The sequence below is a fragment of the Netta rufina genome (assembly GCF_964035555.1).
Source record: "Netta rufina genome assembly, chromosome: 3".
In the NCBI taxonomy this organism is placed as follows: Eukaryota; Metazoa; Chordata; class Aves; order Anseriformes; family Anatidae; genus Netta; species Netta rufina.
This window is the reverse complement of record NC_140125.1, coordinates 95061559-95087630: the sequence shown is the minus strand read 5'-3', so window position 1 is coordinate 95087630 and position 26072 is coordinate 95061559. Positions and strand designations below refer to the sequence as shown.

Genomic DNA, 26072 nt, shown 5'->3' with positions numbered 1-26072 from the left:
AAGGAGTTAGCGTCCTTTCCTCACGAGGGGAGCGGAGGGGCAGGCGCTGAGCTCTGCTCTCTGGGGACAGCGACAGGACCCGAGGGGACGGCATGGAGCTGGGACAGGGGAGGGTCAGGCTGGGGGTTAGGGAAAGGTTCTGCACCCAGAGGGTGGTTGGGCACTGGGACAGGCTCCCCAGGGCAGTGGGCATGGCACTGAGCCTGTTGAAGAAGTGTTTGGACAATGCTCTCAGACACAGGGTCTGATTTCTTGGGTGGTCTTGTGAGGAGCCAGGAGCTGGACTTGATGATCCTTGTGGGATTCCAGCTGCGGGTATCGTATGGTTCTGTGATCGAACGATTTCCTCTCCATTAAATAAAACTTTGGGGCCTATCAGCTTGGACCCAGCCCCCAGCAGGGGCTGCCCCTGAGGGGCTGTCCCTGAGGCACCGCCATGGCGGCGGCGGCGGGGGGCTGCGGGGCGCCCCGGGACCACCCTTCGGGCTCCCGGTCGGGGTCGAGCCCTGCCCGGCGTGGCTCCGAGCCCAGCGCCCCGACCCCCCCCGGCGGCCCCGCTCCGTGAGGCGGGGCACGGAGGAGGCGGAGTGGCCTTGGGGGCAGGCGGCGGGCGGGCTCCATCTTTGGCCATGAGCGGGGCGCCGGCAGTCGGGTGCCGCCGCCGCCTGCGGGACGCGGGGAGGGAGCCGCCGCCCGCCCGCCGCCGGCGACTGCCATGGCCCAGGCCAAGATCAGCGCCAAGGCGAGCGAGGGGCAGCAGCAGCAGCAGCAGCAGCAGCAGCAGTCGGCAGGGCAGCTCCGGGGCCGCTTCTACCGCTCCACCTCCATGGCCGACCGCTCCAGCCGCCTGCTGGAGAACCTGGACCAGCTGGAGCTGAGGTGCGCGGCGGGGGGCTGAGGGGAGGCTGGGCAGCCTGAAAACGGGCTGTTTGCGGGGAAAGGGCCGCCGCCTGGATGGGGTTTTCCAGGCGGGAAGGGTCAGGAGGGGGACCTGAGGGTGCCCAGGCGCTTTGGGGTGGCGCTGGGTGCGGGGGGTGAGGGGACCAGCCTCCCAAACCTGCCCCTACTCCTGTGGGCGCAGGTGTGAGGGGCGCCGTGAGGGCTCCCACCTCAGAAATCAAACAATCTGTGGGCTGCGATGCTGACAGCGCTGCCCTCTGCGGCTCAGTTATGGTTTTTCCTATGGTTTTTAGTTCTGGTTTCCCCTATGCGGCCAAACAGGGGCCGCATTTCATCGCCGCAGCGCGCCGTGCCTCGTCTCTTCTCACAGGACATTCCCCAAGCGACCCATTTCAGTTTATTTTTCTTCCCCCCCCCTCAAGTTTGGCCGCATGAGGGATGACTCCGGGCCTTTAATCATCCTCCTCGTCCTCCCAGCTCTCCCTAATTACACCGTGTCCCTTTTGAGGTGGATTGCTGCCTCGGTAATGTGGGTGCACCCCTGATTCACCTCGTGGCGTTGCTGTTTCAACACACCCTGTCTTCATTACAGCTGCATATTGATCAGCGGCTTGCACACAGCCACCCAGGACATTTCTAGGCCTTTCCTGTAATTAAAGGAGCTCTGGGAGATCTAGGAGCCGTGTTTTCCCCTTTCCACCGGCATCGCTTTGCATTATTCAGGAGCGGACTCCGTGCAGCAGGACGTTCCCCTTTCACTTAGCTTCATTAAATCTCCTTGAAGTCCTTCACAGACTTCTCCGAATTTGCCTAAGCAAAGCGGCTGTCTGCAAACAAGCCTCGCATCCAGACCTGCTGCGTGATCGTGTGATTGCAAAACGCCGAGCCAAATAAGCAGGAGGCTATGCAAAAACCTGGTTTAAATTTGCCGAGCGGCCCCGAAACAAAGCAGGCAGATGGGTTAACCAGAAACGAAGCCCGAAATTAAACTCTCCAGTTTGCTGCGGGTCTTCCAAACAGGCGTATTTCTAAACGCGGAACGATGGCAAAAAAAAAGAGTCGAGCCGCTTTGATTAAAGTCACTCAGGTTTTATTTCTTTCCGTGTGTGTCTGATCAAGATGCCTAATCTGAAAGCTAATTTGAATGCTAGGAGGAAGCTTCCACGCTTCTTCCTTCTCCAGCTGGTTTAGTTTGGCTATAATCCCTTGAGATGTGACTTATAAGTATAATAAGTGATTTTTTTTTTGTAGTGTATCATTGAGGGGTTTAATTCAAAAGACCCAGCCATCGAGTTGCTTGAGGTCGGCTGAACCCCTTGGCAGCCCTCACCCCTTCGGGAAGCGCCCTGCTTTGAGCAGCCTTCCCTTTCCTCCCCTCCCTCCCACCACGAGAGCCAGAAACCACGGCTGGAGAGGGACTGCAGCCCCTCGAACACCCCTTCTCCATAGATCAGCACTTGCTTCGTTTGCTCTGGGACAGAAGTGCAGTTTCACCGTTTTCTTCTTAATCCCCAGGCAGGTTTCTCCACCACAGGGACGGGCTGCCAGCGGTGGGAGCAGGAGCAGGAGCAGGAGAGGTGCTGCTGGGTGAAGCCCTGGCACCGTCAGGCAGCAGGAGCCCAGCAGCAGGGCCGGTCTGTTGTTTGTGAGGGCTGGGACCTTTCTGCTGTCCCCACTGCCCGTATTTGCCCTGCATGGCCGAGAAACCTCAGCAGCAGTTGGAAGCAGGACCAGAGTTTCTGTTCATGAGTCACTGTGCCCTGGTGGCCGTGTTGTGAACATGGAGTTCTAGGTATAATGACACATAAGGTAGAAACGCAGGCTCCTGCTCTTCTTTTCCTTTTATCCCCTTCTTAATTTTATTTTTCCCCTTCTGTTCCCCATCGGGACAACCCCGGTGTTTGTTCCTGTGTTTATGGGACAGCTCAGCTCAAGCAGCAGAGGATGCCAGGGTGAAAAACCCTGCTGTGTCTTAGCACGATGTGCTTAGCTCTGTTTTGGGGGGAAAAAAGCTGCACCGTCTTAAGGCGTTTCTCATTTCCTTTGGAAATTTACCTTCACCTCCAGCACAGCAGCCTTAATAAGCCATTTAAGTGGGCCCGTGGCTTACCAGCCCGCGTTGTTGCAGCTGTCTCAAGAAAGCGGGTATCGGATTTCTCGCCTGGAAACAAAAGCACAGGCTGGTCCACCTGTTCCTCAGGGGAATGCTCTCCTCATCCAAATGGTATGTGGGGAGAAAAGGCCCTGCTCGTCTAATTGCTCGCAGGCCGAGGCAAATCAGTACAGAGTGGGGTTGTTTTTTTTAGTCCCGGGCGATCGATGGCATACTGAGTTGATGTTCAGAGCGAGAAAAGCGCTCTGAGTGAAAATGCCACCGGGTGTTTCCCTCTGGTAGGAAAAAGACGGCGTGGGCCTGATGGCCGTGCGGTGTGTGAGGGGAGGAAGGCTGCTGCGCCGGGGTCTTCCTCGGATGTGGCGCGGGAGCCGGAGCGAGCCGCGATCCCTCAACCTGATACCTTCCCGTGACCTTTGCTGGTCTCCACTCGGCATGGCTAAAGGTTACGCATTGCCAGCTTGGGTTATATGGACGTGTGGTGGCTTCTTCCTTTTTTTTTTTAAAAGAAACCGAGACGACTAGCAGCAGGAATTCAAAATCTCACCTTGTTTCAAGCCTGCCCAGCATCATCTCTGCGTGTGGCACTGCCTAGGCTTTGGTTTCCTCGTTTGTCCTAGAGCACAGGTTTCTGCAACCGTCCTGCCCTGCCCCAGACCAAGGTCCCCAGCAACTACAGCAGCTCAGCTCCTCTGCTCTTGCCTTTCTCAGCCCATTTCCCATCATTTTCTGTCAGAGCGCAGCACTGGGACGCTGCCACGCTCAAGGAGTCATCCCTCCCTGTTTCTGAATGAATTTTCACAGGTTTTGACGCCCCTACTGGCTGGTAAATCCATCAGAAATAGTGCTGGAAACCCAACGGAGTCGCACAGGGCCTTGAGGGTGAGCCCCCTGAGAGCTGCTGTGGGAACCCAAATCCTCCTCTGACCCCAAAAACCCACGAGCCTGGGTGTGCTGTGCTGCCACACGGTGCCTCCGTCTTGCCCTCCAGAGGCCTGCCAAAGCTGAGTTTATTTTTTAAGTTTTTTTTATAGCCTGGCATGCTGCTACCAACTGGCCAAACTGGACATGTTTGGAAGGGAATATGTGGGACTGGGGGAACCGTGAGGAGCTGCTCTCCTGTCCGTTTCCTCTGGCAGGAGCTGCTGCATCCCTTGCCAGGGTAAGCACTCATTTTGGCCGCTGTTTATGGAAGCAAATGCACCAGAAAAAAAAAAAATAATAAAATAAATCCCAGGGGCATCCTGTACTGCAGTTAAAGTGGTTAAAATAATTCCCAAGAAGTAATTGCTGCAAATAAAGCAGTTCTCAGGATTTGCTTGGGTGAGTTTTGTAAAGTAATGTCAATCAAAGCCCAAACTGCTTTTTATTTATTTTTTTTTTTCCCATAGTGTGTTTGACTGTGCAGCTTCTCACCTTCTTCACAGGGCCCATTACAGCCCGTGGAAATCAGGGCTCAAGCCGTTCCCCGCAGGCAGACCTCTAGTTTTCAGTCAGGGCAGTGACACACCTGAGCTGATGTAAAAGCCCTGTTAAAACTGAAATTCTGCCCTTTCAGATTTTGAGCTTTCTGGAGGCCAAAGTGGATTTCCAAGTTGTGAAAACACTGTGCTTTTTTTTAAGGGCACGGCAAGGCCTTAATGAAAATATCACCAGGCTTCTTAAATTATAAAGCGCAGACGTCTGAGGCACGGGGTGACTCCTCCTGCCTTATTCCTCATACTTAGCCATCCAAAATAATAATTACCAGTGTTTCTTCTTGGCAAGGACTCGCTCGGCATTAACTTTTCCCACTGCTCCGTGGAGTTAACATGAAAGGAGAGGCGCCGAGCGTGCGCTTTCACTGCGTGGGTGGTAAAACAGAGCCCCGAACGCGGTGCCCGTGAGGCGCGACTCCGTGTGTCCGTGCTGTCAGTTCTGCCTGCCTCCGCCCTCTCTTCTGGCTGCTGGTGCTCCCCACCGTGAGCCCTGCTTTGAGGAGGTCACGCTGGCCCCATCCTGATCCTAATGGATCTGCTGGTGGCCGTAGAGGGGCCGTCTCCATCCCGCAGTGCCTGGGAAATGTGGGGCTGGAAGGAGCAAGGCGCCGCGTGCCGGTGCTCGGTCGTCGTGTTCCCAAGCGCCAGGATGAACGAGGAGCTTTGGTCGGTGCCGTGGCTCGGTGAAAGCACGCGGGACGGAGGAACCGAAGAGGATTTGTGATGTTTGGGGTCCCGGCCAGGCTTCACAAAGGTTTGGGGACTGGCAGGTTCCCCAGCTGGTTACAGCACCTGGGGCTGCGAGCCGTGGGGTCGCGCACGTGGCTTCCAGCACAGCGCTGGGGGCCGAGGAAGGAGCCCGATGTCCCGAGGGACACCCACGGCCCTGCCCGCCCAGAAATAGGAGCTGATCACCGAGAGCTTCGTCCCGTCTGAATCACCGCGCCGCCTCCTGCCAGCTCGCCGCATCACTTCATGGAAAGAAAACCCCGCGCGGGCAGGCGGTCCCGCGTGCTCCCTAACAAAAAAGGCGAGCTGCTGAGCAGGGAGAGCCTTATAAAGTTAACCGGGGGTGGCAGCCACTGGGCCTCTCCCGTGCCCCTCGCCATACAAAGGAGGTGCAGGGTCACAAGTCCCGCGGCTCTCCGTGCTTCGCAGGCGGGTGGCAGCCATCCCCGAGGCTCTGCCTGTCCAGGCACCCCGTGAAAATAAAAAGATTTAAGTCAGAGCAAATTAGTGTGCTGCTTTTTTAGTTTTATTTTTTGCTTGCTTCATTTTTTTTTTAATTATATCGTGTCTTGAAAACCAAAGATATGGGAGAAGGTAATGAAGTCAGACTGTACTTCTTGAACTTGGTTTGGGGTTTATTTTGTGTGTTTATTTTTTTTCTATTTGATTTTTAAAAAGGACTTTGAATAATAAAACAGATGCTCACCTAAGATTTTGTTTGCTTTAACCACATTCAGGGTAGAGGCTTTCCGCGACGCGGCGTCTGCTATGGAACAAGAGAAGGAAACCCTGCTGGAAATGATCCACAACATACAGAACAGCCAGGACATGAGGCACATCAGCGAAGGTGAGCAGCTGCTTTGCCATTCTTTTGCCATGAGGTATTTGTCACGGGGGTGTGATAGGCGGCTTTAGACGTAGCCCCTAAATCTTTATCTCTTATCTTAGGTGCCTTAAGCTGTAAATTTGTTGGTTCTGCAAGGGCTTACATGTAAAATCTGTTGTTGTAATTTGTATTTTAGGAATCACAAAATAGAAATGCATTTTTCACTAACCCCTAATTGCACCTGGTAGTCAGGAACCAGTTTCCTCTTTGTGGCCTTTCAGGGTGCCGTGTAAATCTCTCGTGGCTTAGGTCCTTAATTTGCCGGGTTTGTTACTGGATAAAGTTTCCTGATGATATCGCGGGCTTGCCTCAGTGGGACAGGGCAGGCGTTCTAGCAGCAGTGCAAGAGGATTGCTTATATTTGTAGTGAAGCGTTCTGCCTCACCCCAAATCATAAGACATTGTGTTGTTTTGTTGGTTTTTTTTTTAGTTTATTGGCCTAAATCCTGTTTACTTCACAGAATTTAACCTCTGGCTCCTGGTCATCTCACATGTTGTCACTTGTTATTAAAAACACACACTTTTTTGTTGCAAAATTGTAGTGGTTTTATTGTCTCGGTGTAATTTGCCCTGGTAAGCACCAGCCTGTAATGCAGACGGCTTTCTTTTTTTCATGTTAGGTGAGAGAGAAGAGCTGAACTTGACCGCCAATCGCCTGATGGGCCGCACCCTGACGGTGGAGGTGTCCGTGGAAACCATCCGCAACGCCCAGCAGCAGGAATCCCTGCTGCACGCCACCAAGATGATCGACGAAATTGTCAATAAACTTCTGGACGACTTGGAAGACGCCAAAATCCGCCTCATGTCGCTTTACGGCGCGTGCACGTCCGACGTGCCGGCGGGACCCATCGACCAGAAATTTCAGTCCGTCGTGATCGGGTGCGCCATCGAGGACCAGAAGAAGATCAAGCGAAGGCTAGAGACTCTGCTCCGGAACCTGGAGAATTCGGAGAAGTCCATCACGTTGTTAGAGCACCAGAAGTCCTCCGTGCGGCAGTCGTGCAACAACAAGCAGGATTGAGCTGCCCTCGGGGCCGCTTCTGGCAGACCGCAGCGTGGTGGAGGCCCCGCGAAGAGCCCACGGCAGCTGAGACCGACCCGTGGGACGAGTACACGCGCAGCCACACGCCGCCACGCGCACCGACGTATCCTTGGTTGTGAGGTGCAGGCATTTAGGGGGTTTTGGTAGCATTGGCATTTTTAGTTCGGCAATAAAGAACGCGGTCAGGGTTTCCTCTGTAGAGTTGCCGTTGCTCTGTTGCAAGCTGTAACGTGCTTCTGCTGAACTGTCAGAAACCATCGAAGTCTCGCCTTTCCTTCATTCTCCTCTTTTTTTTTAAAAAAAAAAAACTAAATTTGTTTTGTCATATGCTGAGATTTCAACTTTTCTCTGCTGTATACATGGCGCGTGAAATGGACTTTGGGGGAAAAAAGACGAATTATGGGCAATAAACCAAAAAAAAATGAATAAACTGTATATTGTATTTGCATAGACAGTGCAATGTCCTGCTCCTTACTCTGAGGAAGTTGAGAGCAACAAACCTATCTGGAGGTTGCAGGCAGGACTAGGACAAGGCTCCAGCTCTGTCTCTGTGCCACTCGGTGCCTGCCTAGCGAACCATGCTGCCTCCCACCGTGTGTGGCAGTTCGTGCTTTTGTTTTAAAGCTTACAGAAAGGGGACCTGTATTTTATCAGCTGCTGCTCATCATCGTCTGTGGATCAAGAGCCCAGCCTTTCATTTCTCAGCTGCCAGATGTTACTTGTTAAGTGCAGGAAGCTGTAACGCTTGACATAGCCTACTCCTTGAGGAAGTGGGGTTTGTATGTTTGTTTTAGCCTCCCGCTCTCCCACTATTTCACCAAGGGGCACTGTTCCCTTGGGGGATGCGGGGACTCTGCTGCTTGCCCGTGACCCAGGGCTCCTGGGCTGCTGCTCGGAGACCTGGCCTCCGGGAGGATGCTGAGGGGCAGAGCTGTGCCCACGAGTGCAGCTCCCTCGGCGCGTGGAGCTTCTGCTGCTGCACGGGCGGTGTTTCTGCAGCTCATCCGCAGCACTGGCACTCTTCCAGGTGGGTGCTTCCAAAACAACCGCGCTAGTTTCTGAGACTAATTAGTTTTATAATCGTATTTCAGAAATTACTTTTGTTTTCGATGCTTGCTGACTTTACCGAGAGAAGTAAAGCTGTTGTCTTATAACAGCATTAAAGCCCTTAATAATAATACACGTGAAAGGCTCTCAGCAATCACACTGGAATAGTTAAGTTGGAAGTAGAGTTTCAACGCTTAAAATAGTTCTTCAATTATTTTTTTTTTTTAGAGTCCATTACAAGGTTAGGCCAGGAGGGATTTTTTTTTTCTGTTTTACCTGTTTCTGTTTCTCTTCACCATATCAAGAGCTGGAAGTATTTTTATAGCACTCACTAGGACAATTTTTTTATGGTCTCAAGGACAGAGTGAAGTAAGCCATCACCATCTGCAGATCAACGGATGAGGTATTAGTGTAGGCTCATTTTGTCCTGTTAATGTTTAAGTTTTTAAATCATTTGTTTGCCACTTTTCTAAATCCTGCATCATCTGACCCACAGGAGGGCTGCAGTGCATCCGTTGTTACCATCTTCAGTGCTGGGTAAGAAGATGCTGCATCCCTTAGGGATCCCCTAGGTCACAACACTCTAGTAAAAAGACTACAAGACTACTGAGCGTTTTGCTGCAGTTTCATACTGGCTCTTTAAAAACCCCATTGTTAAAATAAAATGGCTAACCATAGTTTAGCATCCCACAGATTATCAAATCAAGAGCAGATTATAAAAAAAAGTGAAAGACTTCCAAGCGCTGTCTGTTGTAAAATAAATAAATAAATAAATCTGAACACAGCAGATGAGGTTTAGCAGGCATAAGGCAGCTGGGACAAGGCACTGAGCTGTAGGTAACCACTTACCTGACCTAAATGTTCTGACCATAAAAATGTGAGTTTGCTCACATTTCAAATTCTCATTTCCCTAAAACATCGCTAATTAATTCTTTGGGTGTTAAGCAACCAAAGTGTTCATCTGTGTGCTAAACTGCATGGACGAGGAAGGAGCAGCGCGTTACTTTCCAGATTCCTGAGACACCTGGGTAAGAGGAAAACCCAGATGCTGTGAGTTCTATTTTACCTTAGAGAAAAATTAGAAAAATAGAAGAGAAATCAGCAGACTGGTTGCCTGTTTCTTTTCAGAAAACGCATCAGGCCCATGCATTTTAGCCACGTTAATTGTGATTATTTTTGATTAAATGACCACAAAGGGTCATTTACCAAACAGTAATCAAAGAAATGCGCTTAAGTCGTGTGATACCAGCTTGTGGGTATTCTACAATACAAGGTAACTTGCAGGAGTTTTACAGGAACACCATACACACAACATTCGTTTTTAAACATTTATTTGTCCACTTGAGGATTTACTGTACGTTATATCGACTTTTTCTAAAAATATAATACATTTACTTGAGTTCATGAAGGTGATAGAAACAGTTATGTGTATATATATATAATCTGTTTTAACCATTCAGAGTCATGGGAACTTGCCAATAAGATTAAGTCACTTCTTAGTAACAACACATCTTTAGCTTTGCAATGACAACGTTTTATATTTTCTCCCGGTCCTTTTTATTATTTTTATTTTTATTTTTATTTTTTTGAGCAACTTTAGTTGGTTCTGCTGAACCACATCTGTGTCAGGAAGAGGAAACAAGATCACTCCCTCCACAAGTTATCAGCATTTTTATCAGCATCCCCCTTCTGCTGCAAACCTGAGAATGAGGCGAGCGCAGCACCAGGACTCACCTGGCTTTCAGGTGACTCGTCCAGAACCTCTCTTTGACATGAGACTGCTTCAAAGTTTCCCTTAGTTTACCATAGCACCTTTCATCTTAAATTTAGTAATTCCTGCATTTTTTCTTTTATGACTTTGATTACCTTTTAGGATGCCATATTTAAGTGAGAAATATTCTGTCAGATACCACTTGAGCATAAAGAAACAAAAAAAAAGATTTGCACAACTGTTGCTTTCTACAGAAGCACAGTGCGGTGCTTTTGATGCAATCACACCTCTCGGGCCATGGTTGCTCTGTCTGATGGACACCTCGTGCTCAGGAACGACAGCTTTAGCCAGAGGTTTATGATTAGATTTAGAAAAACAGGAGCAGCTTCAGTACCGCCGCTGGAATCCAAAGCATGGTTGTCAGTTTGGTGTGCGACTGAGCTCCCCCAAGAGGGTCCAGCAGTGCAAACAACTAATTAGTCCGTTAACTAGTAGCTATACACTTGACTAATGAATTAACAGCATCAACGTGCACGTTCACCAGGTGTGTCCACATACCCAGGCATAACCTCAAAGCAGTACATACATGTCCAGCTGCTCAAGTCCCTCCAGTACAACGTACAGCTACAGAAGTGATGCAAGGAAAAACTACATCAGATGTGCTATAGCCCAACAATGAAAAAGAAAAAAGACAATTTTTACTGAAGTATAAAAAAAATTAACCAGGAAATCAGACTGACAGTATGGGAGTTTGTGCATTTTGACCAACAAAGGTAAGGGTTGCCTTAAGAAACACTGAAAATAAAAAAGCTCCAGAATTGTCTTAAGTGGAATGCCTGTTTTTAATTAACCACAGACACAAGCACACAAATCTCAGTGTGACCAGCCTTACAGCCTTGAGGTCTGTTATTTCCAGTCAGAAACACATCCCTAGCATTACTGCTCTGCACCAAACGATGCCCCACTTGCTGTGAGAGCACCCGTTCACTGAACGGACACGATGCGGGACTGACAGATGCTTGAAAACTTTAGTGTATGCTTACTTCACTAAGGCATTAAGTTACTGAAGTTTTCTACTAACTTTATCAGCTTTATCAGCTGAAAGCAAAGAATTCTGGCAAAATTTAGGTCGTGTATTCAATGAGCTACTCAAGAGACATTAGCAGATGTCAGAGGAGTGCAGCTTGCTCAGTCTCACCGAAGAAATCTTTGCGGTAGGCGCAGAACTGCACCCTCTGCCAGCACACAGTCAGCAGGAGCACGAGAAGGGTGACTGCAACGTGGTATTTTGGTGAGAACACCGAGTGGAGAATGAGGGCGATGTTTATAATAAAAAAAAAAAAAATAGAGAGGACAGTGTGAGTGCTGGAAGTGCAGGCACCTCTCTTCATCCTACAGTCAAAGAGTTACTCCTGCGGAGCAGTGATAGGAATACCTAAGGATTCCTGCAGCACGCAACTCAGCTGGTTCATGTCTAAAACCAGGGGGATAAAATTTACATTTTCAAGCAGAGCCCATGCAGAGCGCTCTCCAGAAAAATCCTCATTTGGACAGTCTCCATCTCAGTCATACTGGAGATTAAGCACTGCAAAGTCACCACAAAGAAATTTACCACCACTTCAGATTTAAGATGGGGATGAAATTAAAACTCACTGTTGCCTGGTCCTGCAAATGTATGTTCACAGATCACAGCACATACACACGACATTTCAGTGTATCCTAAATTTTGCAGGTCTGTCAAGTCTCCACCTACAAAAATTTCTATTGACTTTTCAGTCCTTAACATAGTGGTTTATAGTGACAGACCTCAAAAGCCAACAGCTTCTGTAACAATACAACGTCTGCTGTAAAATATCTAACAGTACAAATGGTCGTTACACATCAGAAAGATTTTTCAGCACTCTGTACAAAGTCAAACAAGGCAAGAAAGATGTTTCAGACACTCTGTGGGCTTTCTGAGAAAAATTAATTAAAAAAACGTTAAACTGGCAGACAAACAATGAAATGTAAAAGTTTCCACGTTAAAAACAGTTGTCAAAACTCTTCACGCATACCCTCTGCCCTACATCCTGATGCTGTCAGATGGCCCCATGGTGTACAATCATAGGTCTCTGTTACCAAATCCTAAGTACCTTACTTCTTAAATCGTTAAGACAGGTGGGACTCGACTCCATTTATACATCCATCCATACATACGTGATTAAATGCACTTGTTAAAAAATAAAGGCATCTATCCAAGGGAGAATACAGGAAACATGGCAGCGGAGAACAGTTTTGCTGCAACAGCAACGGGGACCGAGCGCCTTCTTGCCACCACCAGGCGATGCTGTGACAGCTTGTCAAAGAAACAACGGGACTCAGTAGGAAGTCTAACACAGTAAACATCAAACACAGAGTTCAGAGAGCTACACTGCTTGTGCATAACTTGCCACCCACTTCTCTCCCTGCAGACAGTGGGACAAGAGGACATTTCAGTTTCCATACGCATCGACTTAGAAACAAAGTAAGTCAGGCTTTCTATAGGAATTCACACAGTGAAAAGTCCTTCCTCCAAAAATATACAGGATCAGTCGAGTCGCTTTCACTCTCATACACTGTTTAAAAAACTATTAAAATTCTACATTTTTTTTTCAAGCAGCATATTTTGCATTTGTCACTGGCAGGTTTGTTGTAGAAATCCTAAAAAGTTAAAATTATATCATACCATACAAAAACATGTAAACAAAATGGATATTTTTTAAAAGGCATGCATGCTCTTGAAGAGGATTAAAAAGTGTTTATTTTTGGTAAATTAGATATCTTGCTTAGCAGTTTTTAAAGCACCTTAGTGATTTAGGAGCCTAAACCCAAATAACTGTAGATTTGGGCTCCTAAATGTCTAAATCAGTTCTGTAAAATTATTCATGTTCTTGATTTTTTTTTTGCCATGTCTCTGATCTTGCAGAATTAGATTTTCTGTAACTCTCAGCTAATTTTGAGTACGTGACAACATGAAGGAACACCTCATCAATGTAATGCAGTTCTCAGCTGCGGTTTTTGGATCCTCCATAACCTAGTTTACAGTACCTACGAAAAATTTCTCCAAAGAAGGTAAATATTTTGTGACGCCACTTTGCAAGTTCCTTTTTGATAGATAACACAGGACACAGCAATCAGACTTGGACAGGAACGTGATTACGTTATGTGTTCCATCTGGATATCTATTAGTGTTAAAGACTCACTTGTTCAACCTGTTAAGACTGAGGAAAAACAAACTTACAAGAACACCTGTAGCACAGCATTAGGTAAAAGAGGAACGTTTTTGGCACCATCCGTTTTTTAAATCTAAGCTTTTAGGCCCAAGTATAGCAAGTTAAACATACACAGCAGCAGCTGGGAAAGCCTCATCAGAAATGGAACGTTTTTAAAGGAAAACCTTTTCTGAAGATGCTATTTCATAATCATCAGCTGATCTCCAAGTGACGCATACACTGGAATTTAGCCTAAATGTTCATACCAAATGTTGACATATATACCGTAACAACCATGTATAGAACACAAGTATATTGCACCGACAGAACTGCCAGAATCCACGTGAATACAGTCAGGTATAAAACGCGACATCTTCATTCTGCTCTTCGTTTAATTTCTTAGTGTCCTGGCTAATCAAGTCTAACATTTCCTTTGAAATTTAGTTGCGAGGTTGCTACTGTACCTTGGGCCATAAGGTTCTGGTCTGTACCTTTACCTGTAAGGCATTATCCTTACGTTAAATGTGCTTCACAATGCAGCAAAACCTAGTTCAGAGCTCTGTAAATAATTCCTTCAAAAAGATGCTTATTTTTTTTTTTAAGGAGTGCACAGGGACAGACATGGTTCTGTGTTTTGCCACCAGGTGTCTCACTCTACACACCAAAAACCACTGCATCAGCAATTTTAGACAAACCCATCATCTATCAAGGATCCCATAGGCACAAGATTTGCTAAAGCACTGGTAAAATACCTCTAAAGCTGGCTTTTTATTCTGTATTCAATTGCACAACTTCATCCAATTCACTGTTACTTTTTTTGTCCTCCAGAAGTGGTCTAAGGTATGCTGCAGTTGCTGAAAAGACTTCTGCTCTTCTTGGTCCTCTGTTTGTTTGGTTTAAGGTTGATGACATCTCCCCCGTTGAGAGTGCTAGAATTTTGGTTGGGGTGACTTCCAGCAGCTGTGTTAAAAACACCTACAGAATTTAAAGACAAGAAAAACATTTCTAATTCTTCAATTCCTGCAGTATAATCATTAACACTTAAGATGCAACAGTTACTAATTCACAGTACTGAAAAAACAAACAAAAAACCTTTTATCTACTTTGGGGACAATACTGCAGCTAAATTTGAAGCAGAACCTGCTGGAATTACTAGGCAGGCGGTATTTAAAGCCAGTATACAACATCTATCTAATTGAAGGGTATAAGATTCACTCCTCTGAGTATGTGTGTGCTACTAATTGCACAGTAAGAAAATTATGGTTTGTTGAGTAATGCACTAAAAGAAAAACATGAAAATTTTAAAGTTAGAAGCTTTGCAGAGAGAAAGGTATGGAAGAAGAGTGAACAAAACCTGAGTGTTTTAAGGAAAATACAAAAACCAGACTCAGAATTGCTTTAAAGGACTCCAAAAGTTCAGTGTTCCCTCACAAAAGGCAAAGTTTACGAAGACATTATTGCGTGCCAGATTCTTTCACAGTGAGTCTCTTGTACATCTGTACTAAGATGAGTAACACTAATACTAATTACATTAAAACCACCACCAAGCATCCTTTCTCAAGCCCTTGCACAATGTTTTAAAGAATTTAATAAAAGGGTACTTGGCAAACATTAGCCAGAAACTTCAGTACGTCAATTTGACAATCTTGTAACTTCAGATAGTCACCAAGTTATTTTACAGAAGGAAAGGACACCACATGCCACCACAGCAAGGTAACAATTACACCCCACTCACTATCTATTAACTCCATAAGGAGACAGATGGGACCAGAAGCTTTGATGGCACAAAATACTCTTTTCTGTTTTTATTATTATTATTATTTATTACAGCATACATACCAATCTTGTTACTGCTCGTATGTACTAGCTCTGGTTCTTCAGCTGTTTGTTGCTTGAGCCTTTGAAGGTATTTATCAGCCAAATACTTGAAAACTGGAATGTTAAAAAGAAAAGGAACATCAGGGTATGCTTAAAGATAATATTCAGATCAATAATAAAACCTTCGTATCAAGCTTTGCTTGATGACAAAAGCACGTTTGACGTGATAGATTTAACATGGTCTAGCAAGTGATTCTCCCTTGGCAGGCCTGGCTGTGTACCCGACGAGAATCCAAATTAGTCCCGTGCCAACCAGATCTTACAGGCTGCAGTGCTACTACGGTCTTGCAGGGCATACAAAAACATCTCTATACTCCTGTAAGAAAGCTGGCATATCAATATTGCCAAATGTTCCAGTTCATGCAACTTGAAATTTTTAAAGTTATGTAGAAATTATTATAATATAAATATATTATTTTTTTGCAAGAAGTTTTAGAATAATAACCGTCATGTAGATCAAGGCTATTAATATAACTTGGAAAGAACACTTTTCTAATTAACTAATGCCACCCTCATTTTTATAAGGGTATAAAACGTCTATCTAAGACACTGAAAACCCTACAACTATCGGCAAACGTTCATTTGCAATTAATAACTCATTTCAAGATGATACAGAAAAAAATTACAGTTCTTATGGTACAAATTTTATGTTCCAAGGTGAACGTTTGGAAAGTTGCTAATGGAGGAGAAACAATTAGTATAACTTTAAGTTTGCCTGATTAAACAAACAGAAGTTAGCAGAGTTTGAATAACTCATGTTTATTCAAACTTAGCCCAGAAGAGACTGTGACTGAATTGTATAATGATATTCATATTAAATATATGCATTAAAGGTGCACTTGGGAACTAGTAAGGTATCATCAGCAGACAAAAGGCTACAACAGATGTAATTTTTAATGTACTTTATTTAACTAAACTATGAAATAATTTATACCGATTATTTCTTAACTATTAACAATTATGAATTAATCTGTTCAACGGTTCTTATATTGTAATAATTGAACTTCTACATATACACTTTAAAAGCCCAGTGCTTACGGATGGTCAGTAGGACGAAGAAGTCACCTGTAAATCCTGAAGCTACACACTATTTGTGGAAAAGAAAGGAAAGATGCATGCAAGTAAAAAACAGGCAGAACACACTGATACCGAGCAGTAATAGCTATGTTTAAAGGGTGCTGCTATGAAATATAAGGATTGCCAAGAGAATGCAAAAGCAATGGTATATATATACATATATGATATAAACCAGTGGTATCTATATGTGATATACAGCCACAGTGTGTGTCTATGACATACAGCAGAGGGCAGGGCGCACACCTACTGTGTTGTATCTCGTACCTTCACTTACGTTTAGGTCTTCCTTCACTGATGCTCGGTAGAACCGTAGTTTTAGCTTTTTTGCCAGTGCTTCTGCCTCTTCACTGCACAGTAGAAAAAGACTTTTAAACATTAATTTCTATAATTTGTCCGCACTTATCGATTCTTATAGATAAAACGCTTTGCGGTTAAGTTAAACCTAGCAAGGCGGGCAGACAGTCAAAAACCACCTGATCCTTCATTTCTTTACAGTATCCCTACCATGGCAACAAAGTATTTCACGTGCAGTTTCTTTATGAACAGAAGTAGTTGCTTTTCAATATTTATTGACTTCATTAACTAAAATTTCCCAAGGTTTATAAGACAGGTGTCAGTGAAACCAAAAGGAAGGAGGCTGTAATTAATGGAGCTGTAGAATCAGAACAATTACCACTGTAAAGTCAAAACAACCAAAAAATGTATTTCTTAACTATATTTTAATACAGCAGTAGATGATGAAGTCAGATGAGTTCAAGAATTATTTTCTATTTGGTGAAAGAGAATTTGTCCTAAATGCTAAGGAAAAGCTAAGAAAACACAAGATTTTCACCGAGAGAAATCATGTCCTTAGAAAGATGAAATTACTGAGGCAGATGGAGTATTCAGAGAACAAACCTAAGTGACATACCATAAATAAAGGAGGAGTTCAAATGCAATTTTGCTTTTCCTTTGAAGAATACTCAGTTTTCTTGGCAGAGGGAATACAAACTGATTTATGCCATCAGTGACAGCAAACACAGAACAAAGAAAGCCAGTGTAGGAAACAACAAAAAGAAGAAAACTCAAATCTCCCAGGAAGGTGGTAGAAATGAAGTAGTGGAGAATGATCAAACTAATCGTGCTGTACCTTCCACACTATGGTAAACAGGAGTTAAAATTTGTGAAGCTGATTTAATGGCAGGAATGAAAACGGGCATATACTCAAAGGCAGAATAAACTGACAGTAAAATCTGCAACGTAAAATATAACGAAGAAGGATCAGCAATGTGCAGATACATGTTTCTATAGGGTTACAATGTTTTGATGAGAAGGAGAAATAAAAACTTGAAGAAAAGGGAAGCAAAGAATACGAAGATACTTTTGCAAACAACCTGTTTACTATGTCCTGACCACTCCAGCAAGCCTTTGGTAACTAAACTGGGCAATGCCCAGCAGTTTAACAGTAAGTTAGGTCAGAAACATGAAGATAAAACTCTCACTTCTTTATACAAGAGTCGTCAAGAAGATCGATCTTATTCTGCACCAGAACTGTGGGAATGTCTCCAACTTCAGTCACCACTTTTTCCTTCCAGGTAGGGATTGCTTTGAAGGACTCTCTGTCAGTTGTAGAAAACACAAGAACACAAGCCTGGGCTCCTAAAAATACACAAAACAATTACAAATGCATACAAATCAACCAACAAACCAACATAGTAATAATAATAAAAAGAATAATATTGAATATATTTCAAGTGTGAGGGGGTTTTCCTGGTTTCTTCCATAAAAGCGTGCTTTTACCACCAGCTTGTGACAAACAAATGGGTAGAAAATTCCCCAAATGAAAAGGAATAGACTGCCATATTATTTTGACCATTATACCAATTCCTCCTGATGGCTGAGTCTGGTACTTTTCAAATCATCTCCAGCAAGGTGCATGTTTGCAAAGGAAGGAGTGAGGAAGAGACTGGAAAAAGGCAAGTGGAAGTTTGCTTATTGCTCACTGCTTTTCAGACAGCTTCACTGGAAGCCAAAATGCAACTATTTTTCATGATTCAGTATCTGTAAAGCATAATTCACATTATTCTTTAAACTACAGTAATCAGGATTTTGAAAAGCAGAGAAACAGCCACGACTTTCTCTAAAAAAATAAAGTAAATTGTTTAGTAGCTCTTTAGAGAAAATTAATGCTCATTCGGTCTCAGCACTATGATATCCACACACACACACAGAGTTTTGTAATATTTTTATGGTTTTATGACAGCTTTAGCAAGTAACAGTAAATCCATAGTGAATAGTAAAAACCCAAGGATTCAGAAAGGACTTCAATAGTTAAAATATTAGTGAGTAGTCTTTTGACTGTCCAGTAGCCCTTTGTTATCCTCCAAAACCTACTTATCATTGCACATAAACACATGAAGAAACACTGCTATTTAGATGCCTTTAATATATTTGATGTTTAATAGTAGAATTATGCCTGCTTGTAAAAGACTAGATAGCTGTTTTTGAGAGTCTAGTGGTATCTTGTGGCACATATCCCACACATATAATATGAAAAAACTATTTCATTAGTATGATTTTTCTTTTATCTAGGAGTTTCATCAAGTATCGCCCGTTCCTGTATTGTTTGCCTTTATACTCCTCTGACACAAAGCACACAAGTACTTTTATTAAATTTCCTTTTATTTATCTTTTCAAAGCCAAGTTCAGTCTACCTTTACCAAAGTTTTCCTACGCTCTTTAAACATTCTTTCACCTGCCTTTAAGACTCCTCTGACACAGTTTTATACAGAGTAATAAGAACTGCCTTCAGAACTTCAAATTAAGCTCTACCAATAAAGCAGGAGCAATGCAGCCTTTCAATATCCTCCCTATCTTATTACTTGTGTACTAAAATTGTTTTCCCTAATGTCCACATCATGTTTTAACCTGATGTACTAACAGCCTATGAGGTATGTGTAAATTTAATCTGTCAATGCTGAATTGAACCCATCATCTTGCCACCTAGCTTAATACAGCCTCTCTTAAGTTCTTTGATCTGCTGGAGTTGGAGCGTGTACAAGGCTCCCACCATCTGCAAACATCATCTCGCTCGGTTTTAAGACTAAGGAATTCATTGCAAAATTTCCACTCTAAGGAACTTTCACTTCATCTCTCTTTCCACCCCTTCCTTCTGAATGCGAAAACAGAGATAAGTTGGCAACAGTAAGCGCAGAGGGAAAAGTTCTAGCACGTTAGTAAGTAACAAGAGGGTGGCTTACAGCAGCAGATTTATTTATTCAATTTAGGTGTAGTACTATAACACGGTGGACAGGGACAACAAAAATAATGGCCAGCCTGCCAATACTGCTTTTAAAGGAATTATATAACAGCCTAATCAAAGTGAGATATTTTTGAGGGCCTTCCAGATCCTTATATTTGAAGGTCCTACCAGGAAGTTATTAAAACAAACAACAGTAAATTCCACAGTAAATGGAAGTGTCTTTCATCATCAACAATGTCTATCAATGACAAATTACACACGCTTATGTGACTGCGTACTTCCAAGCTTCTGCTGAAGGTTTTGATCACTAGCTTGTAAGAAATACCTGAGAATACAAAAGGAATATTCTTCTCCAGCTGGATTCAAAACATCAAATGCAGTCTTTCTGAAAGGATGCTTCATCACAGCGCAAAAGTTAATGTGGCATCAGAGTGTGCTACAAGATGCTGCAGGACAGGTATCTTACAAGGCAGGCTATTTTCATCTTCTAAGAACACTGCTAAATACTCAGTATTTTTAGTGATAATATAGACAAGTTTAAGAAACCATAATATCCCTGGAGAAGTTCCAAAAAAGAAAAAAAAAATCAGGATTTAGGCACATAAACACCTCTCTATACGTAGTATTTAGAAGAGTCAGTAGCATCAGTAGCTCACTCACCCACTCCCGATGGAGTCCTACACTGCCTGTCACATAACCGACTGTGTACAACCAGCAGCAAAGGCACAGGGCAGCACCAGACAGGAACACAACAACCAAAACCAACAGGCTCTCTATGAGTGTTTAAAATGAGACGTCCTTTCATAAGGACGCAATGCCTGTATATCAGAAATCAGGTAAAGAAATTCCTTGCCACTGGTTGACTCTCACGGGGCTTTGTACCTGACACCTATTCATTTCCCTCTTCTGTTCTTGTCCTCAGCTTTTTCAGGCTATGACAAAACCACATTCACTATAAAATTGATGGTGGCCTGTTCGACTTTAAACTGAGATCAAAATCTGAGGTCAAAGATAGCATCATCCAGAAGTTCTTGTTTAGTGTTGATGGTCTGCTTGCTGTGGATCCTGGCTACCCTGAGTGCATTTATAACTTGAGAAAAAGGACATCGAGCTCCTGGGTTAGATGAGGAGCCTGAGAATTTGATGCATCAGCAACTGAACAACAGACTAATGAGCAAGAGGCGTCTTTTCCTTCAAAAAACTAACAAGGGTCTACTCAAGACAACAGTGGTAGTGTTTGGAGGGAGATGCAAGCACTAAGACGTGATCAAATCCTGCGTTGCATGACCTATAACATGAACAGAAGGCACGGGGCTGCTAATGAAAGCCACTCGTGTATTTGCTTGGCTTACAAATGCAGTACCTAGCTGCGTAGAGAATGCATGACTTACAGGACAGCAAAGGAGATGCACAATACAACATAAAAAAAAGACACCAATATATAAAAAGCTTCCTTCAATTCCTTGAATTTAGGCTGCTGGACAGTTTGACTCATTGTGTTGTATGATGATGGCTACGCAGCTACACTGGCTGCAAGTATTCACCTGGGCAGAGAAAAACACATGACAAGCCCACTGACAGCTCCAGTTGTGTTTCTCTGCAAGGCTGAATGAATTTGGTCCCCAGACAACGGCTCAGAAACAGTCTCTGAAGCATTCCCTGTGCCACCACGGATGAGACCTGATCCCTGAAGAACTGACAACGCACAGTGTGCCAGGAGAGCACGCAATCCCCGGGGTTATGACAGTGGTCAGCACGACAGTGATCTGCAGGAGGTGCGGGCTTGGAAGACACAGCCCCTCCCTTGGAGGCATCTTTCCCTTAGCAGCAACAATTCACGTTGAAATCCTTACATTTACAAAGTAACCTTGACCTTTTGCTCTATAGAAATGTGCTTGCAGACCTGATGCTAAACCAAAATTGCATTCCAGCCTCCTAAAACTTCCCTCGTCCTTCGAAGTCTAGTGCAGAACAACCACTCGTGCTGTTAGGAGAACCATCGCGCTGTCCACACCGGGCACCCACAGGATGATGCCGTTCTGCTCCACATCCACCCCTTCAGTACAAAGATCTCGAGGGCAGAGCCCTAACTGTGCTACGTGGGGCATGAGTCACGAGCAAGATATCAAGATTCTCATGCTGATCATTTTTTAAACCACCAGGTTTGATGGTAAGTGAGGACATAAAGTGTGCTGCAAAGTTCTGGATGCTCTGTACTTCGGCATAACAGTCCCAGTAATGAGGAGAAAAAGGCTTTGGCTTGAAACACCTAGGGACTGCAAGGCACACAAGAGAACTAAGGGCCAGAAGAGTAAAAAGGAAGCTCAGAGATAATCAAGAGCTACCTTCTGAAATTCATGTGCTCAACTTGTTAGCTGTAAAATAACAGAATGATCTATTTCCACATGAGGATAAGAAGAAATAGGAAAAGAAGTATCTTTTGCCAAAGAAATGGCAACCATCAATTACAAAGGACAACCAGAAATATTATTTAAAAAAATACTAGTTACCAGAACTATCATGAAATATAAAAAGCTCGGAGAACTTAAACAGGTTGAAACATCAAGGCATAACTTATTTTGTCTCTAAATGAGATAATATTTCTAAGATTTTACATCATAGCAATATATTTTTTTCCCAGCCATCAGGTAATTTTGACTAGAAGTGAACAACATAATTTCTTAAGTCATTTGTATCTCTTGTTAAAAATAAAAAAAAGGGAGGGGGAATATTCATAACCACTGTTAGATTATATGGAAAGAAAGCCTAAGCATGCAATTAATAACTGGCTAAATAAATAAGCTGCCTTTACGTGGCTGAATAATACAGTTTCTATTCTAGGAAGTAAATACAGTTTCCTTCTTACTCTATTATGTTAACGTTTTCAAGGCAGTCTGTACTGGCATAAGAATTACTGTGCTTAATAAACTATCTTTCCAGGATAACTGGTGGATTTTTTCTCCCTTGGATTAACTTGTAAGTACCTCAGACATAGTTTTTGGAACATTTACAAAGGCACTTCTTACAGAAGTGCCTCCCTTGCCTTTTAGGGGTAAAACATAACTACAGAAAAGCTACAAATCAAAATTGAGAAACAAATTTCTGAACTCTAATTCCAGTTTTCCCAGACCTTTTCCTTATTTCTATGATTGCAGTATCACGATTAGAGTTCCCACCTGAAACTTTAGAACTGCCTTAAAATATATTAACAGTGTATATTGGATTATAAATACATCACTGACATAGAAAACAAAGTAAGTTTGATTTAGAGTTAGACTGTTTGTACAGCTCCATAAGAGTTTCTGTGCAGATACGTGCCTTATGTTCCATTTTTTCAAAGGGCACTACTGAACATAACGCATAAAGTGGCACTTAATTAAGACAAAGACCTTACACAAAGGGAAAAACTTTCAAGAATTGAAAAAGGCGAGCTATACATGCTTTGCACACACAGGAAATAACTAAGATTCTTAATCGCACGATAGGAAAATATCTTAAAGACGTCCGAAGGCACCCAACCACCAAGTAACAAACATGGTATTTTCACCTCTATAGTAGGCCTTAGTTATGGCATCAAATTCTTCTTGACCTGCAGTGTCCCATAACATTAGCCTGACGTCTTCATCGTTAACCCTGAAATAAACAACACAGTTCTGCGATTAATACAGAACAACCAACACAGAAACATTTCAATCTCTATAACGTAGTAATCCAATTCAAATTTAACTTGATTTAAATATAATGGAACTTAGTATTGATAATGGTTCACCCTCGTACCATACTGCGGCAGTAGAGCCTCAATTATATTAGTGCTCCTTCTTGACAACCTGTATTTTATTTTCCTTTTCTTTTCCTCTTCTTCCTCTATATTTCTCTCCATGAAGAGAAATAACGAGAAATCAAAACAAAACTTAGGTGCCTGAATAATGGGCCTTTTGCCTTTTTAATCAGCTTACAGAATTTACAGATTTTTCTTATTATTAGCATACTATTTCCCATTTTATCAAACATTATTGAGTATTACCAGCTTATACTACATAAAGACTAAACTTATAGTGTTATTTAATTATTTTTCCCAGTTATTGCACCTATGTTAGCTCCTAAACTTGTGCAATTGTTTAACTGTAAGTACTTCTACTTTAAAGAAGAAATCACAAAAAAGTATCAGCAGGTGGTAGAATACATAGGAAGCTTGTCAAAAAAAGCTTAGAATGACAGAGGTCTCAACTTTTAGAATTATAAATCAAAAGGAAAATAAATCTTGATTAGAGAATGGAGTGATATAATTTCTAGCCCTCAGTCCAAAGGAGAAAACAACTCCCTTTACTTAGCTTCAGAGACTGCAGGCCTTGTGTTTCAAGTCTTTGCAAATCTTTAGATTACAACAGAACAAAGAAACAGAAGGAAAGGTAAAAATGGATAGCATGACATCTGTTCAGTACATACTGGATCTGTCTTTCCAGGAAATCGACACCAATGGTTTTCTTGTAGTCTTTTGTAAAAATCCCCTTGCAATATCGCTGAATCATACTGGACTTCCCAACAGCTCCATTTCCCACTACTACCACCTTGATGGCCACCTCCATATCTTCTTCCAACATCTCTGCAGCTCCGGTGACTCTCTAGCTTATTCACAGGTCTACCAAGTCTGTAAATAAAGTAAATAGCTGTGTTCATAAAAACGCTGTGAACAGAAAGCAAGTGAAAGATGATTTCACGTTAGGACTCACAAAAACTGTACCACCTATTCCCAGCTCTTCTACAGACTGCCTAGGTGACCTCGGGCAAGTTATTTCACCAGTCAGCGCTTCAATTTGCCACTTACTAATTGGACATGGACAGAACTGTTCACAACATTGTCCTTTCACTGTATGAACGTATCGTATGTCAGCTAAATGCCTGATGCTCTACTTTTGATGTGCAAAATGCCCAGGTGGTCAGTCCAACACGTACCACGGGTCTGAGGCACCCAAGGTTGCTCCTGGACCTGCCTCAGGTGCCGTCAGTGCCGCCAGCAGTGATGCTGCCTAGCCCGGTGACCACATCCTTGCTCCACTTCTTGAGAATTTGTCTGAATTTGTCCGAAGAAGTGGACAAAAATTCATCATCAAATAAATTTGTGTGTTATTATGACTAATTTAGGTTTTGGCATGTGAAGCAGATCATGCAAGGTACAAAGTACCACCGGGTAATTCAGGAGATGCTGCATTTTTCAAGGGTCTTTTTTAAAAAAAAATAAGAAACCGGATAACCCAACTGCCTTAAAACGTCATTCTTAACGTTTAAACCGTTAAATAGCTTCCTTATAAATGCTTAACGTGCAGGGTAGGCTAGGAAAGCCTGCACCACAGGAGCGAGGTGTGTGAGCGGAGCCTGCCAGGGCTCGGCGGGGGCAGCACCCGCCCTGCTCTCCGTGGCCGTGCCCAGGCGAGACTTTTACGCCCCAAAAATCCGGGGTGGAAAAGAAAAAAAAAAACAAAAACCAAAAACCAAAACCACCCCGCAACCCAGTGTCAGCCGCAGGTTTTTCCCTCCGGCTCTCCGGGCTGCCCGGCCCCGCGGGGCTGCCCGCCAGGAGCTCGCCTCACGGCGCCGCCGCCTCAGGGCGCGGAGACAGCCCCGGGGCAGGCGGGCAGGGCTCGGGGCCGCGCCGAGGAGGGACGAGGGAGGCGGGGGAGCCTTCCCCGGCCGCCCCCCGGTCCCTTTTTCCCCGCTGTCCCCCCCCTTCTCGGTCCCTTCTTCCCCGCCGCCTCCCTCCTCGGGTCGCCCCCGGCTCCCGCTCCCCTCTCACCGACCCCCCGCGGGCGGCGCTCCCTCGGAGGGCACGGCGGCGGCTCCGCCTCAGAGGCAGCGAGGGAGGGAGGGATGGAGGAGGGATGGAGGAGGGCAGGATGGAAGGAGGGAAGGAAAGAGGGAGGGAGGGAGGAAGCCGCTCGTTGGGGCCGACCCAACCCGGACGCACATCCCCGGCTCCCCCGCCCGGAAACGCCGTCAGGGCCGCGGGGGCCGCTCAGGGAGGCGCCCGCCCGCGGCTGCCGCCGCCCCCACAGCCCGGCAGGGGCTGGGGACCCTTGGGCAGGCTGTGGGGTCGGGGTTGGGGACCCCTCACCCGGCTTTGAGAGGGCTGAGGGGGACCTGCGGGGCTCTCCAGCCTCCGGCCCCTCGCTGCTTCGCCTCACTGCCCAGGATGTCCCTGGACAGCATCCCTCAGGCTCTCACAGTTTTGGGTAGCCCTCATGGGAGGCAGCTGGTGGAGGCTCTTGTGGGTGGTGTGCTGAGTATCAGCCATAATTTTGGATAAATCATTAGGAATAGTTTCCTAATTCCAACCACTGCCATGAGCAGGGACACCTCCCACCAGACCAGATTGCCCAAAGCCCCATCCAGCCTGGCCTTGGGCACCTCCAGGGATGGGGCACCCACAGCTTCTCTGGGCAGCCTGTGCCAGGGCCTCACCACCCTCTGAGGGAACATTGTATAAATACATATGATATGCTTTAGCAGAATTATTTACCTGATAATCTTAAGATCTGAAAATGTGCCATTTTAACAGCTAGACTACTGAAGTTCCCTGACCTAAAATCCTTTTTTTTTTTTTTTGTACTGCAAAGCTCATCGTGTTGACTGCAGAGGCTGCTCCCAGTGCCCAGCCAGCACCTCCACTTTTCAAGTATTTCCAAATGACACTCAGGTACTACCAGTTTAAAAGTTCCTTGCACAACTGAGGTCTCTTTATCCCT

The 26072-nt window shown here is 44.6% G+C and overlaps 2 protein-coding genes across 3 annotated transcripts; one reads left to right on the top strand and one right to left on the bottom strand.

Annotated features, from left to right (window-relative positions):
* Nucleotides 1-530: 530 nt before the first annotated feature.
* On the top strand, nucleotides 531-7596 carry BAG2 (BAG cochaperone 2). The gene is made up of 3 exons (XM_084283277.1): nucleotides 531-879; nucleotides 5958-6067; nucleotides 6727-7596. The coding sequence occupies exons 1-3, from the start codon at nucleotides 716-718 to the stop codon at nucleotides 7125-7127; spliced, it is 675 nt and encodes a 224-aa protein (XP_084139403.1). The 5' UTR covers nucleotides 531-715; the 3' UTR covers nucleotides 7128-7596.
* A 6375-nt stretch (nucleotides 7597-13971) lies between these two features.
* On the bottom strand, nucleotides 13972-25266 carry RAB23 (RAB23, member RAS oncogene family; the record flags this gene model as incomplete). 2 transcript variants are annotated; one of them, XM_084284040.1, is made up of 7 exons in its annotated part: nucleotides 25128-25266; nucleotides 23779-23980; nucleotides 22880-22965; nucleotides 17573-17729; nucleotides 16356-16438; nucleotides 14976-15068; nucleotides 13972-14111 (listed from the first exon to the last, which is right to left on the bottom strand). In XM_084284040.1, the coding sequence occupies exons 2-7, from the start codon at nucleotides 23931-23933 to the stop codon at nucleotides 13972-13974; spliced, it is 714 nt and encodes a 237-aa protein (XP_084140166.1). In that variant the 5' UTR covers nucleotides 23934-23980; nucleotides 25128-25266. The 2 variants fall into 2 exon arrangements, with proteins under 2 accessions (XP_084140166.1, XP_084140167.1); XM_084284041.1 differs by having other exon boundaries at nucleotides 25124-25156.
* Nucleotides 25267-26072: the final 806 nt, after the last annotated feature.

Bases quoted from the DNA above. Each gene is read 5' to 3' on its own strand.
- BAG2 (XM_084283277.1), top strand. From the start codon at position 716: ATGGCCCAGGCCAAGATCAGCGCCAAGGCGAGCGAGGGGCAGCAGCAG. The intron at 880-5,957 runs GTGCGCGGCGGG...AACCACATTCAG, and splicing joins CTGGACCAGCTGGAGCTGAG to GGTAGAGGCTTTCCGCGACG. The intron at 6,068-6,726 runs GTGAGCAGCTGC...TTTTCATGTTAG, and splicing joins CATGAGGCACATCAGCGAAG to GTGAGAGAGAAGAGCTGAAC.